This window comes from Sceloporus undulatus, chromosome 4, assembly GCF_019175285.1.
Source record: "Sceloporus undulatus isolate JIND9_A2432 ecotype Alabama chromosome 4, SceUnd_v1.1, whole genome shotgun sequence".
NCBI lineage: Eukaryota > Metazoa > Chordata > Lepidosauria > Squamata > Phrynosomatidae > Sceloporus > Sceloporus undulatus.
The window spans coordinates 58,684,717-58,700,327 of record NC_056525.1 but is presented as its reverse complement, the minus strand read 5'-3'; the positions used below and the strand labels follow the sequence as shown (position 1 = coordinate 58,700,327).

Below are 15,611 nucleotides of genomic sequence, written 5' to 3'. Positions count from 1 at the left end.
CATTGTACTGTAGACATTTATTTGGGAATATTTTATTTGTTGTTGTTGTGAGCCTTCAAGTTGTTTCTGGCTAATGGTGACCCTAAAACCAACCTATCATGGGGTCCTCTTGACATGATTTGTTCAGAACAGCTTTGCTATTGCGTTCCCCTGAGGCTGAGAGCATGTGACCTGTCCAAGATAGGATATTCTACTGAACTCAATAGGGGTGGCTTACCTCTGAAATAATATGTACATGTATAATTGCATTGTTAACGTAAATGAACTGCTGCTCTATGGAGAGTTATACTATCCTTCCTTCCTTTTTCTTATAACATATGTTATTTCCCTCACTCCAACTCCAGCACAGATACCCACAAGTGTTCTCATATTCACACATGGGTAAACAAACATCCCCACCTTTTCTTAAGACTCCTGCTGCAGGCTCGAATAGAAATTGAACTGTTCCTGGCCTGCTGCTGCCTTGCTCCACCTCTTTTTTTCCTTGTAGGGTTGCCGGATCAAAATGTTAATGTAAAGTCGAGCAATACTAGAAAAAAAGCTCCCCTGCCAAACAAATTTTAATATATTTTTCATACTCCGTTGCTATGAAATGATTTCTCAAAACCGCCAAAGGTGTCAGTTTCACTACAAAACATTATTACTTCATGTAAATTAATATGATTATAACTCATATCCTAACACTTTGGAGGTTTGAGACAAACTAGATGGAAGAGTGAGCATGCACAGTCCCCACAGTAAGTCTGAAACAAACTAGAGATGAGCACATACAATCCATACAGCCGTAGCCCTGCGCCCACTCCAGACACAGTCCACTGTGTTCTGCATGCCCAGACTCTTTTTTGGTGGCAGAAATTCAAATACTGCCAAATGTAATTGATCAAATTATAACTGACCAAGGAGAAATCTAAAAATCCAAATGAATTTTCTGATGACAACCAAATTTTTAAAAAGCCAGATTTTTGGAATGTGAATTTTAAATAGCCAATCCAGCAACCCTGCTTCCTAGTTCAGTCAGCTTCTGCATCAAGGAAATAAAAGAGCCTGCCTGCCCCTACCTTCTTCTGACTGGTTGGTAGTTGTTCTCCTTCCTCAATACTGCTTCCAAACCACTTTTTAATTTTAATTTTTCATTTAAGCTGCCCTCCGCAAATAATCAGATGATTTAATGCTGGTGGTAGGGACAGCTCATAGTACAATTTTGAATCTGGGATTTTTTGTCAGAACTGGCAGAATATTACAACTTCTGACAGTTCTGATAGCAAAATATTTGGCCAAACATGCTCAACAGCACCAAGCCTGCTTCAAGCCGATGTAGTACTAAATCAGGTGAGAGTCATTTTATTTTATATTGCTTTAAATCTTTTTGGTGGAAAAAAATGGAGACCGGTGAATGCAAGACCAGAACAGGAGCGAAGCTCTCTAAAGTTCCACATATGCCTGATGCAGCCTCCCAACCCTTGGAAATGCCTCTCTCCTGCCCTAATCTGTATCTTATTTAGCCCATGCATAAATCCAGCACTGGCTGTTTTAGAAATCTGTCTGCTTTAAACTGTATCTGCAGAGATGATCAATGGGCTTTGCCTTGAAATCTCATTTGCAATGCAAAGGTCTGACTCTTAAAAATGGAAAAAGAAGCAATTGTAGCTGATGCATCAAGTCTTTTAACTGTATTTTGCTTTACTGTTTTAATCCGCTTGGATTCCTAGAGATGAAGCAGAATATAAATAATAACAATAATAATAATAATATCATGAGTTCTTGTTCATCATCCTTTTTCTAAAGCAGATTGTGAACTATTGTAGACTGTGATCTTAGATTTGTCTACTCCAAAGGAAGCTCAACTGAGTTTGATGTTTATTCTCCATAAATGGGCAAAGGGCTGTATGTTGAACAATCTTAGGCAGTGTCTCAATTTCAAATTCAAAACAAGTGAGGATTTGAATTCTTTACATATAAAGCAGAAGCAGATCATTGTATAATAATCCATCAATCCTAATGGTTGGGGAACTGCTGTTTTTAACCAGTTTCTTAAAGAAAGGGCAGATTAATGCTTCTCCAGTGCTCTGGCAGTTACTGCCACTACTAGTCAGGTCAATATTTGAAGATGTGTATTGAGTTGAGAGTTTCTGGCTGGTACATAGCCTAAGGGAAGAAGGTCACCAGCTGGGCATGACCAGTCGATAAACACACAGGGAGGCATCATTTCAGAGCAGACAGCTGCTATGAAAAAAAAGTCCAAGCCTAAGAAACATAAAATGCATACACAACTTCACAGTAGATGCAGTTTAGGTGCTTAGATACAGAATTGCTTTAACCACTTGGCATTCATGGGATGGAAAAGAACGCAATGGTTTTCCAAAGAACTTTTGTTAGCTTTTGTTGTTGTTGTGTGCCTTCAAGACATTTCTGACTTATGATGACCCTATGATGGGGTTTTCTTGGCAAGATTTGTTCTGAGGAGGTTTACTATTGCCTTCCCCTGAGGCTGAGAAAGTGTGAATTGCCTAAGGTCATTAAGTGGGTTTCATGCCTGAGTGGGAATTGAATCCTGGTCTCCAGAGTCATAATCCAGTGCTCAAACCACTACGCCATGCTGGCTCTGTACTTCATCCTAAAAAGAGAGCCCAAATTTACCACATATACTTTTAAGTAAAAAAAAAAAAAGTCAAAAAATTGCCCCCAAAACCTGGGTCGATGTATACACAGGTCAAAACGGCAGGAGGAAGAGCAAGCCTTTGACCCCCACAGTCTCTTCCCAGGCTGTCTCCTTACGTCTGACCCTTGACTTATCCACAGGTCCTATGAAAATCCACAATTTTGGGCCTTGTATTTGAGTATGTGTGGTATTTCTCGTTTCATGTAGTTTCTGATCAATGAGAGGAGAAATAAAGCAGACCCTTAGCCAAGCCAATTCATTTAATGTTCAAGAGGCCAAGAAATCACTCTAGAATAGGGGTGGCAGTCACAGTCTTCTTTTTTTTTACTGATGAAATTTTTCAGAGTACTTTGTACACTGACCTTGTTTAACGATAACTACAAATAAAATTTTGGGGCTGATTCTATTGAGATCTAAAGCTCTGCTAGGCAATTGATAACATCCAGCTTGTTCTGCTACTACATTAAAGCAGGCCAGGAACTGATTTAATGTAGTAACAGAACAAGCTGGATGTTATCAATTCAAAACACCTGAGCCATGAACACACATTTTATTGCTGTTAGCCACTTTGAGCCAGCATGGTGTAGCGATTTGAGCATTAGACTAGGACTCTGGGAGACCAGGGTTTGAATTCCTGCTTGGCCATGGAAACCTACTGGATGACCTTCAGCAAGAAGTCACGTTCTCTCAGCTCCAGAATAACCAAGGGCAAACCCTCTCTGACTAAATCTAAGAAAACCCCATGAGAGGCTCACCTTAGGGTTGCCATAAATCAGAAACAATTTGAAGGCACACAAAATGGTCCCAGGTGACGACTCTCCTTCAACCATCTACCAACATATGAGGATAATATGGGTCTACCTTAAAGTGTTACTGTAAGGTACATTGTATGAATTATTATAATGTACACAAAACATGATGGACCATCTGAAGTGCTCCATAAATACTATGATCAGTGATATTAGGATTACATATCTTGTTTTGTGTTTAAGGAGATTATTAGTTTCCAAAGGAAATAAGATATTACTTGCCAAGTGAAGAACCCAGGAAACTATCTTGTAAGCAAAAATCATGATCACCAAAATCATGTTGATGTCATCTTTTTAATTTTTTTTGTCTTTTAAATGCTTTTATACTTTTTTTTTAAATTGTAATTGCTTTTAATTTTTATTGTAAAGGCTTTTTTTAAATTGTCTCTGGGAACCGCCTTCGGTCCCACTCCAAGAGAAAGACTGCATACAAATGAAACAAACAAATAATGAAGACTTCTGGCTCTTCCAAGATGTTAAGCCCATGTAAAAGAATGGTTAAAACATATACACCTAAAATAGTAGACAATCCAAAGCAAAATCCTATATACAGATCGGCAGCAGGTGATTTCAAGTACAGTATATGGGGCAACGTTATAATGTGAAATATAGGACATAAAGCATATCCAGGGGTAGCTGTGTTGGCCCTGTAACAAAGTACAGTAACATTCATAATCCAAGAAATAACATTTTAAGTTTCATTAACAAGACAGAGACACTCCTCTTGAGATCCATGTTGCCTCCCGGAGTACCCGCATGACCAGGAGGAGGAGGGCTGACTTGCATTAATGTCCTTCCACATTTACCTGAACTGAGCACAGATACATTTTGACAAGATGGCTTATGATTAACGTCTTCATTTTTTTTTTCTCTTGTATGACTTTTTACCTTTGCCTGATGAAGAAGCCAGTGGCGCTTCAAAAACTTACATGCATTTTATGCCTTTTAGTTGTCCTAATAAAGGTATCACTGTTTTGTGGATTTTAGATGTGATTGTACTTTACATGACATATGTGTAAGCAGAGAGAAAGACTGATTTAAGAGTTGATAGGTCTTTAAAAAATTTTTTTAAATGTAGACAGGGCTTGAGTCGGAACCAGACAGGATAAAAAAAAACAGCATCTTGTAAAAGTTACAGACCTGCTGTTAGGAGCCACTAAGGCTAGAACTGAGACATTTGTTACTATGTAACTCTTACCCTAGCAGTATAAGCCTACAGTATGGAACATCTCTACTGGCAGTAAAGGTTACTAGACTGGCTCTACCCATCGAAGCTATTGGCTCTCCTCCTAACAGGAATAGGAATGAATGAGACCTTGGCTGGATTTGCATTTTATTGCACTTACCAGTTCATACTTCTTGAACTGGAATGCAGGTATACGGTAAGTTTTTCAGACTTCCTTATATAGCTTTGCAAACATTAACTGTTTGCAAAACCAAGCACAATAAGGAAACATGCATGCAAACATTGCTCCATTGTTTTAGGGAATATTTATTTATTTCACTTTTTTTGTATACCACTTTAGTCCCAGTGGGACCCAAGGTGGCTCACAAAAAGAGTCAATTAAAATCTTAAATCTAAATAAAAATGCAAAACTAAAAAGAATCTCATAGTATTCAAACAATATAAAATCATTTTAAAAAACATACAAAAGTTAAACAATAAAACACCACCTCTAGTAAGAAATCTCCCTGCGAGCAAATATACAGTAAAAGCCTTCTTAAACACAAAGGTCTTGAGGAGCAGGACAAATTAGTCTCCTGTGGAAGGGCTTTACAAAGTGTGGGAGCAGCCAATGAGGTTTTCTTTCGTGTCCTCACCAAGCAAGCTTGCAGTGGTGATCCACCCAAAAGCCCTCTCCTGAGGATCTTAAATTTGGCAAGTTTGTACAGGGAGATACAGACTTTCAGAGAGTCTGGATCTAAGTTGGTCATGACCAGCACTTTGAATTGTAGCTAGAAACAAACCATTACCCAGTGAAGCTCTTTTAACAAATAGGTTATATGCTACCTGGTATGGGCCCCAGGTCAGGATTAGGGCCACAGAATTTTGGACCTGCTGAAGATTCCAGTGTTTCGAAAATCAGCCTCATGTTTTGTGTGTTATAATAGTCCAAATAGGATGTAATCAGGGCAAAATATTGCAAAAACATGAAAATTTGGAAGTTGTGCAAAATGCGCAGAATTGAACATATGTAAAAATACATGTTTAAGGAGAAAAATGCCTGAACAATACACTTTCATGGCAATTTTTTAAAAAAAATCAAAACTGATGCTGAAACATGACAGAAGTACTGGAAAAAATGAGATAATAAATGAAATCAGACTTGACAGAGTCAACCTTTCCAAAGAAGAGCAATACAAATGAATTTAGACTGGGACTTTTCCTGGACAATATTTTTTCTCCTGCTCTGAATTTTGTCAACTCCTAGCACCTTAATTTTGACTGTACAGAGGCTGTCTTGATCCTAACACCTACAGAATGCAACCCATTTAGGCAAAACGAATGACTACTGAATATGCCTGCATGTTCTACTGAGATTCCACTCTGATTTTACCTCCTTGATCGATCAGAGACAAAAAATCTTGTTAGTGATGCTTAGCCATGACCAAACTCCAGGCAGCTTCACAAAAGTTCTGAAATATATAATTCCAGAATGACCCCAAATAATGGGAATATGACCTTGTTTTTTCCATGTCTTCCCAAGGCCTTCAAAATTTTCTGGAAGTGCATCAACTGGCTAGAGGAGGGAACAAAACCAGAAAGTATGGCATAAAGCATTGCAGCCAAGAGAATCAAGATTATCAGTTGTTAAGAGGTGGGGGCAGGAAGAACAGAGAAGTGGAAAACAAAGCTCAAGCTGCAAAAGGTAAGTGGATGTGAGAGTCTGAAAGGTATGTGGATACATCCTAAGGGCCACAAAGGGGATTCTGATAGTCCAAATTAAACTTAAAACAAGGGCTTCTATCCCTGATTTAGATTCTTAGAAATCAATGCATCCACCACAGAAAAGGAGAGATTTTGAATTTCAGCACTCAGTCTTCCTTCCCCTGGGCTTTCTGTAAACTATTACAGGGTTATTCTGCAATATCATTTTATAGGCATGTTAGGGGATATCACACCATCTCTCATTCTTATTTCTAAATCATATGCCAGGAGGTAATCACAGGAAACATTCACTGAAGGAGATGAATGACAGCTAGATTGCTGCTTGTGCCCCCTCATTGCCACAGGGTAAAATCACAAGGTGTGTAATTTGGGAGAATGAGAGGAAAGATGTGTAACAAAGCACATTATTGGAGTTTGTAGAAATTACAGAGAACTTTGCAGTCTAAAATATAAAATTTGGCAGAAAGCAACTTTTAAGTTTACACCATTTGAGAGTTACTTCATGCTTTAAAAAAAAAACCCAAAACACCACCACAATTATAACAGCTGCAGCTCTTCAACTCAATATTTCATTTCTGTTGCCAATTAAAGTAAGAACAAGATGAACTAAACTTTTTCTTAGTTATTTTCATGCTTCATACATAAAAACACATATGAGGAACTTTGCTCCAACACTTTAAAGACATAAGAAGGTGTTGATGTTTACTCAATTTTTTTTCTAGAAACCAGTCTGCAGTTTTTGGACTACATCTCGCCTGTATATTACAACCAATGGTACATACCTGCCTAAAATAGAAAATGGGTTTTGAAAGATCACTGAGAGTCATAGTCCAAGAGTAATGCTTCCTAGCTCTGGGTCACAATGCCAGGCATAAGATAAGAGGTGCATTAAATCACTTTATTTGTTAAGCACATGAGTTATGGCTGTGCCTACATACCTCATCAGGCATCAGCAGTTCTGTGCTTTTGCATTTGATAATCTAGTAGGCTAGTTTTCTGAGACCACACACATAGCCTATTTCCCCTTGGAGACAGTATACAGCCCAATTCTGTATAAAACAAAATATTCCTGATTGAAATAAAGTATCTGGCTATGCACTGGGGGAGATGGTCTCCTATAAGGAGTTGCCCTGCAACTTATTTTCTGTTTATATACACAATAGGACAGCTGAATCAATCCTCTATTATTTTTTGCTACCTTTTCTTTCCACATTTATGATCTTTACTAGTTGTCTCATCAGGTTTTAACCAACTGCCTTCTAGTCAGTGAGATTTCCTGGCATGATATAAATAGTGGAAGGCCTATCATTACCCTTTAGAATGAAGAATGGCAGAAAAGGCCAGCTGAGAAATTTTAATTAAACCACTTAAGCAAATTCCTATCTATGAGCTGAATTGTGAACCAGTGTCAAGAAACATGCTGCCAGATGTTGCAAGCCAGAGAGACTGTGATGCATTTTAAATTCAAAGCAAAAAAAACATGTACATTGCATATCCGTGTTTGCTTTTTAATTAGCTATCCAAGTTGCTTATTCATAAGCAGCTAAAGAAAATGACCACCTATGGTCTTTCAATGCCATCTCTAAAGGATGAAAGATGGTCTTACTTTCCCATGATGAATCTTGAGAATGGATTAGCTACATTAGTTTCCATAGTTACATAAACAAAAAGAAGGAAAATGAAGATAGCTAACACTGCAATCTTTACACGGGTTGGTATAAGTTCTTCTTCTGGTTTCTCAGACATCACCCGCGATTTTCTTTCAGAAACTTGCTTCACTGAAGGAGGATTCACTTGTACTGGTCTTCTTCTAGTACTAGAAGAGCAAGAGACAATAAAAAATCCAGGTTGAAATATTATCTAGTATTTCACAAGCTTAGGGATTTAGTCTCATACCAGACCAGATTCTCACCTAGTGAGAATATTACAGAATGTCAAACTGATGCAAATTAGAAAGACTATTTTGTGGAAGAAAATGTTACCATCTCAACCCCAAGCTAGGAGCTATTTTAATTAAGATTAACTTGGTACTTTTTAAAAAAATTAATTGATGGAAAAAACACTAAGAAAAACCATACATATAACCACAAACACAACACTGTATATAACAGTCAGACATACCACACAGCACACTTACACAGACTTCCATTTACCCACCCCACACCAATTTACATATATATTCTTAATATTCTGTGTATCGTCTTCAAAACAAAACTCTTTAGATCAGTTTACCTTTCCTATCTCTACACAAATGCCTTAAATTATAATATAATAATATAAATTCAATAATCTTACTCCTTTTCTTTTCTTATTCTTTTCCATTTCCCCCCAATCTATCCATAATCGGGATGTTTGGTCACTTCTTTTTTATATATACTTATATTTTATCCCAGACTTTTGTATTGGTTTCCTTCATATTTTCATTTAATTTTTTTGACATAATATCTGCTTCCAGCATATCAAACAGTTTAAGAACCCATTCAATTTGTATTTCTTTTCTTACTTTCCAATATTTTGCATATGCTAACCTATGGTAGCTGAGTTAACATATAAAATATAATTTTATCATACTTTTTCTCAATGTTTTCTTCTATCATATTTATAAGTAAAACTTCCGGACTGAATTTCAAATCAATTTCTAAAATTTCCTTTATACCTCCATATATCTCCTTCTAAAATCTTTTTGCCTCTACACAGTCCCACCATAAATGAAAATCCTTTTATCCTCCTGCATTTACAACATAAATTTTCTCCATTTCAATTTATTTTACTTATTTTTTCTGGAGAGAGGTGCCATCTATATATGATTTTATATGATTTTTATTTAAAAAATTCCCCACAGGATGACAGGACCTAGAGTTTTGGCCCATTGGTGCTTGCCTTTTTCTCTCTCAGCATGTAAGTTTATTAGGATAGACATGTCAGTCTAAGATAGTCAATCTTTAATCTTTAATCTATCATATTATAATCTTTCCAATCTACTTCATAATCAGATTATGCATCCACCATTCTACAAGCATCATTCACTTTTTAACATTTCACAGAATTTTTCACATCCCGTTTCCCATCAAATAAAAATAAGCCATATTCTGCCCATACTCTTCAAGTTACATATCCTTTTGATTTCTTCCAATTTCTATCAATTCTACTGAGTATTGTTTTATCTGTGCCTTGCAGTGTTGCCTGGTACCGCTAGGCCATAAACAGTTTCTCCTCTGACTTTCAATATTCACAAACTTAGTACTTCAAAATGAATTATTTCACAACACATTACAAACCACAATGCAGCCTCTAACTTATTTCCAAGAGAAAGGGAATGCCTACTGATTTATACAGCATGCTTGTCAAACCTCTTTAGGTAACCTTAAAGAGTTTACCTTACTCCTACACTGTTAGCATCAGGATAGCCATAATCTATGTGTCGGGTATCATTTATCTGCAAAAGAAAAGAAGGTTTATGAACAGGTGAACTTGCATTACCCTCTTATCTATATATTATGATTTTTTTTTCATGCAATGTAAAGCAGCTACCTCCTTTTGGGGACTTGGCAAACTTCTCAAATATGGATACTAATGTGTTGTTTTGGATAGTATGTTTTAAGGGTGTTTAGTTCTTTTATCAGTTTAACTAATTCCCTGAAGATAATTAAGGGTGCCATATCCCTCTCATTCCTAATGGTGACTGACATCAAACCCTAAAAAAAAAGGACTAATAGTTTATCATTCATTACAGTCTCCCAGGAGACAATTGCAAATGTGTTAGTTCATCTTGGAGTGTTTGAACATGACACACCCCAAGTTTTATACACATTTTGAAAACTACACTCCTCAGGAGTCCTTTCAGAAGAGGTGGCTGTTCTTTGATGTGTTCAATCAGAAATAGCTTTCAACAGGGAAGATATCTTGTTTTCTAAATGTATTGTTCCACCCATAGATACCCCATTTTCTCTAAATCATTTGCTACTAAATATCTTTGCAGGAAAAAAAAACATGAAAGCTACCTGCATGACATCTTTATCTGGTCTTAAGGTGTTCAATGAAACTCACAGCTATAATATGAACTACATATAAGATAAGCAGACAAATGACTTCCTATATAAGGTCATAAACACAGCTATGCCTGATCTCTGATCTTCTTTGGAACCAAGTAAGACAGAATTCATGGTTTTAAAGCTATTCCAGAAAGCTGCTAAAAATCCACATTGCTACTATTTTTTAATATTCTTTTTTAGTCAAGGAATTATGATTGCCTATACATTACAATCAATGGTGCACACCTGCTTAAAATAGAAATGGGTTTTGATCTTAAAGCTATTTAGAAGCAAACAATGTACATGCTATTAAAGTTGTCAAGTTACCCTACAACTGTGCTACAACCACTTGGTTCAGTTCCTAAAAGATTATTATAGTCTTTGAAGAAGTAAGTCTGAGACAGATCAGAAAACCAAGATAAAAAAGGCAGGCCCAACTCCATCAGGGCTAGCCAGAGCAAAAAGAAGGGCCCTCCCTCCAGTCCATCTGCCATGGTCCAGGCCTTAGAGGGAGAGAAGAACCACTGGATCTGATCCCCCTCCCCACCGCCATTCCCTTTTTTAGATTGTAGGCCTGAGGGCAGGGAAACATCTGAATAACTATATGTAAGCTGCTCTGAGAGCCTTTAGGTATAAATACCATAAATAAAATAAAATAAAATAAAACTCTCTAACTGAGCCTTAAATCTTAAGGCATAACAGTCTCAACCAGAACGATGACTTCTATTCATTTTAAACCTTGGGACTTGAATGTGAATAAAGAATACAACACATGGTGAAAGCTAGTGCTCTACAGTGCATTTGGGGATCAGTAATGGAAGTGAAGTAGCTCATTTTCTTCCAGTTTACTAATAAAATACAGACAAGCTATGATAAAGAGAAGTGCTTGGCAAAGGATACAGATTAAAAGAAAAATGAAAGAAAATCAAAGTTGATTGTGGCAATCCTTTATCTATTAAACTCTCTTTGAATTTACTGGTCCATGATTTACATGAAAAGCAATAATAAAAGTAACAATAAAAGCTTGCATTTTGTTAAATAAGCCTAAAAGGAAAGTATAGGTTAAGTATTCCTTATCCAGAATTCAAAAATCTAAAATTGTTCACATGGGTGGCTGAGATAGTGAAGACTGTACTTTCTGATGGTTCAGTGCAAACAAACTTTGTTTCATGTAGTAAATTATATTGAAAGTAGTAAAAATTATCATCAAGCTATGTGTATAAGGTATATACAAAACATAAATGTATTTCATGGTAAGGCTTGGGTCCCATCTCTAAGGTATTGCACACATTGAACATATCTTGCCATGATTTCTGCAATATTCTTGATTCTATCTCATAAGCTAGAGAACTGATGGAACCAAATGGTATTTGAAGTTATGTGAAATAAAATTTAATAATGATAAAAAAAAACCCACAAACCACCCATGATGACTTCACTTTAGGGTCACCAAGTCTAGGGTTGCCATAATTGTCCACTTTTACCAGGGGCAAAATGTGGAACAAATTCAAGACCAAACTGTAGGACAACTGCAGGACAAAACTCAGCCCAAAATGTAGGACATTGAAGAAAAATGGTGGACCTTAAATGTCCTACATTTTGAGCTGAGTTTTGTCCTGCAGTTGCCCTACAGTTTGGTCTTGAATTTGTCCTACATTTTGTCCCTGGTAAAAGTCAGAAATGAAGACATACAACAACAATGGCCTGGATGATCTTGACTTTGGCATTTCTCAGTATTCAGGTGTAGCTCTCCTTTTGCACTTTCTTCCGTTTTTCTCTCATCCAGGTATTTGCTATTTTTTGCTAGTATCTTGTATATCTTTGTTATTGATGTTCCTTCCTATTTTCACACCTTGTTCGAATTTAATCCTTCTTTCAACATACTTTGTTCGGCGATTAGATTAAACAAGTATAGTGATAAAATTCAGCCTTGTCTGACTTCCTTGTCAATTGAAAACAAATGTGTTTCTCTATATTCTGTCCTAACAGTTGCCTCATAGCCAAAGATTACATAACAAGACAATCAAATATATAACCCAGGGGTAGGCAACCTGCGGCCCGCGGGCCAGATGCGGCCCGGCGAAGCCTTGGGACCGGCCCCAGCCCGGTCCTGCCGCCGATTGCCACCGGGGCCTCTGGGGGGCAATTGTCTATAGAAGCCTCAGAAACATGTATTTATATTAACATTTTTTAAAAAATCAGCAATTTTTTTCGCGTGTCCTCCACTTTTTTAAAAAAAGTGTCCACCATTTGAAAATGTTGTCCTACATTTGTCCTGGTTTATTTATATATTTAATTTTTTTAAATTATTTATTTTTTTGGCTTCGGCCCCCCAGTTGTCTGAGGGACAGCAACCCGGCCCCCGGCTCAAAAAGATTGCCTACCCCTGATATAACCCAATTAAATCAATATAACCTCACACAATACAATTCAACAGGACAAACAAATGCAATGGCACTCCCATTTCTTTTAGATCAATCCATAATTGTTCATGATGTACATGGTCAAAGACTTTGGTGCTGCGCCCCCAGAAAGTTTTTCAACTTATTCAATATTAACAGCTGCTGATTCTACTGTTGGCATTAGAAATGTGAAGGCCGCTCCTCAAAAGGGCATTACAAGCTATTGCACACTTTCCACCAGAAGAAAAAAGACAAAGCATGAAACGACAAGCAAAAGTCTTTATATACAGGCCTGCTGAAATATGATTTAAATTTGGTACACATTCATCATTCTGAAGAAGCTGGGACTGGAATGAATAACTCTTCATTATGTGTCCTTTAGACAGAATGACTGGCTTCAGAGCTTTAGCTTTGAAATCATAAGCCATGACCACAAAAGCCCATAGGAAATGAGTTTCAGAACTATTTTTATTACTGCCCAACAGCACAGCAGTTAATAGCCATTCAGAGAAATCCCTCTCTCTCTCTTTTTCAAGCTTTCTGACAAAATATACGTTTCAGTCAAGGATATTATGACCTAAACCTTTTTGTCAGTAATAATGATTATATACTGTGTGTGTGTTCATTCAAGTTGCCTGTCAATATATGGTGAACCCATGAATTTCACAGGGTTTTCTTAGGCAAAAAATACTCAAGAGGTAGTTTTGCCAGTTCCTTCCTGTGAAATATAGCCTACAACACAGCTGGTATTCATTGGCAGTCTCTCATCCAAGTATTAACCAGAGCTGATCCTGATTAGCATCCAAGATCAGATGGAATCTGGTGCCTTTAGAGTATTTTGGCCCTCTTGACTAAACCTGTTGTTGTGTGCTTTCAAGTCATTTCTGATTTATGGCACCCCTAAGCCTCAATTCAAGAAGAAGCAAGACAGGTGACAGAACTTGTGAAACATTTACAACAATCCAAGAAATACTATTTTCCCCAAAATAATTAAGGACCTCAGAATACTACTTTGTGTCATATCATAATACTTTTATCTGGCCTATCTTGTTGAAGAAAGGGCTTAACACTATAATATTTGTATAGCATTCTGCAAAATAATGCGAAGAGCAAGTTGTAACGTCTTCTTGCCTAGATCCTTGCAGGTAAAAAAGAAAAAAGGAGATTCCAGTTTTAAAAGCCAAGTAAATTCCTAATTTTCCATGAGCAGGATGAGAAATTATTTAATCATTGTTTCCCAAAACCTACAATACAAAGAGCAGATTCAGAATGTTCAGTAATTTTGTTCGTGAAAAGAAAAATGCAATAAATTTCAACAGTCAAATGACAAGAGAAATATAAAATCTGATACAATGAAGTTATGCACTGTAAAGATGTGACATTTTATGTTGTATTCTAGAATGTTACTTTCAAAATATACCATATTTAGGCTAATATTTGAAATATAACTACATTATACACTGTTGCAACAGTACCTTTTGTTTGTAGTTCCTTTCAGGACTACTACCAACTTTTCTCCTTAGACCTTGTGACCGATTCAGTGCCACTTTACCCTCTGGCAATATTTCCTGTAGCTGTTAATAAGCAATATTATATTAATTAAATAACAATGGGAAGAGTGACAAGATAAAAAGTGGCACATTTACATTCATGTTAAAGATTACCTTTCATCTCTGATCAATGTTAGGAACATGTGATGCACAAGTGCACTCATTTACAATTCATTGTCTACTAAAATATATCTGTTTGCAGTAATCCTTTCACAACAGTCACATAACTCTTTTACATTATTAGTCTAAAAAAGATGTGCCTGATCTAATAATCCAAGTGGCTTTGCCAAAATTTGAGTTCTGTCCTTAATTGTCTAATATGTCTGCAAAAACTCATTTTCAAGCAACCTGTCAGTGTAAAGAATTTGTACAATGTGCTTCTCACCCAACTATTTTCACTGATAGTTCCCAATTAGGCTCTACTATGTGTGTGTATGTGTGCATCCATCTGTTTAGTGGACGGAGTTCATGAGAAAGGGAGTACAATCTCAACTCCCTTTCTGCTGCTTAATGCCAGGTTTATAAATGGGGGAAAAAACAGCCATAATCCAGGACTTAATCCTGGATATGCATGCCAACCTGTTTTACAGAGACATCACTGAATGAAGCAGCAATGGGATAGGGGTAAATTCTCCATGTTTTGTTCTGTACAGCAGCAAGCATTGCCTACTAGTAGGACGGAAAGCAGAGTTAGAATGTTCTATTTTGATTCCATCTCCCTCACCAGATATGCTGGATGTGAGTCTATATGTTTGAAGGTAGATGGCCAAAACAGAATTGAGATTCTGTTGGTTTTCCACCCACCCATTTTCTTGAAGTGACTGAATTGATCTTGGATTCCTCGCAGATTGCTGTGTTGGGAGGATTTAAACCTACATATGAAGATTGCTCTGTTGGGAGAGAAGATGAAGACTACAGTCCGTCCTCGCCTGACGCGGGGGATCCGTTCCGGATCCCTCCGCGTAAGGCGAATTCCGCCTATGCTTGAGCCCCATTGGAAACAATGGGGCTCGTGCGTGGCGGCGCGAGTGCGCGCGGGGCGCAAGCGCCCATTCAATTGAATGGGACGCGCCGCCCCTTCCGCCCCGCGCGCGCCCCGCAGCTTGAGCGCATATGCTCAAGGCCGCGTATGGCGCGGGCGCGCTGTACATGTCCTCTGTAGCAATCATAGGTCTGTCCCAAATAGTACCTGGTGTAACCCATGCTGCTGGCCACACTCTAAACCTAGATTTTTGTGCTGGGTACAGAGGAACACAGAGGAGGTTTATAC

The 15,611-nt window shown here is 37.5% G+C and overlaps 1 protein-coding gene across 6 annotated transcripts in view; it reads right to left on the bottom strand.

Moving 5' to 3' along the window:
• Window positions 1-5,726: 5,726 nt before the first annotated feature.
• LEMD1 (LEM domain containing 1) overlaps window positions 5,727-15,611 on the bottom strand; it is a 41,926-nt gene continuing 32,041 nt past the window's right edge. For all 6 annotated transcript variants that reach the window (XM_042466263.1, XM_042466261.1, XM_042466264.1 and 3 more), the window contains 3 exons: window positions 14,267-14,365; window positions 9,736-9,794; window positions 5,727-8,174 (listed from right to left, as the gene is read on the bottom strand). In XM_042466263.1, coding sequence (XP_042322197.1) covers window positions 7,961-8,174; window positions 9,736-9,794; window positions 14,267-14,365 — 372 coding nt within the window. In that variant the 3' untranslated portion in view covers window positions 5,727-7,960. The remainder of the gene's footprint in view (window positions 8,175-9,735; window positions 9,795-14,266; window positions 14,366-15,611) is intronic.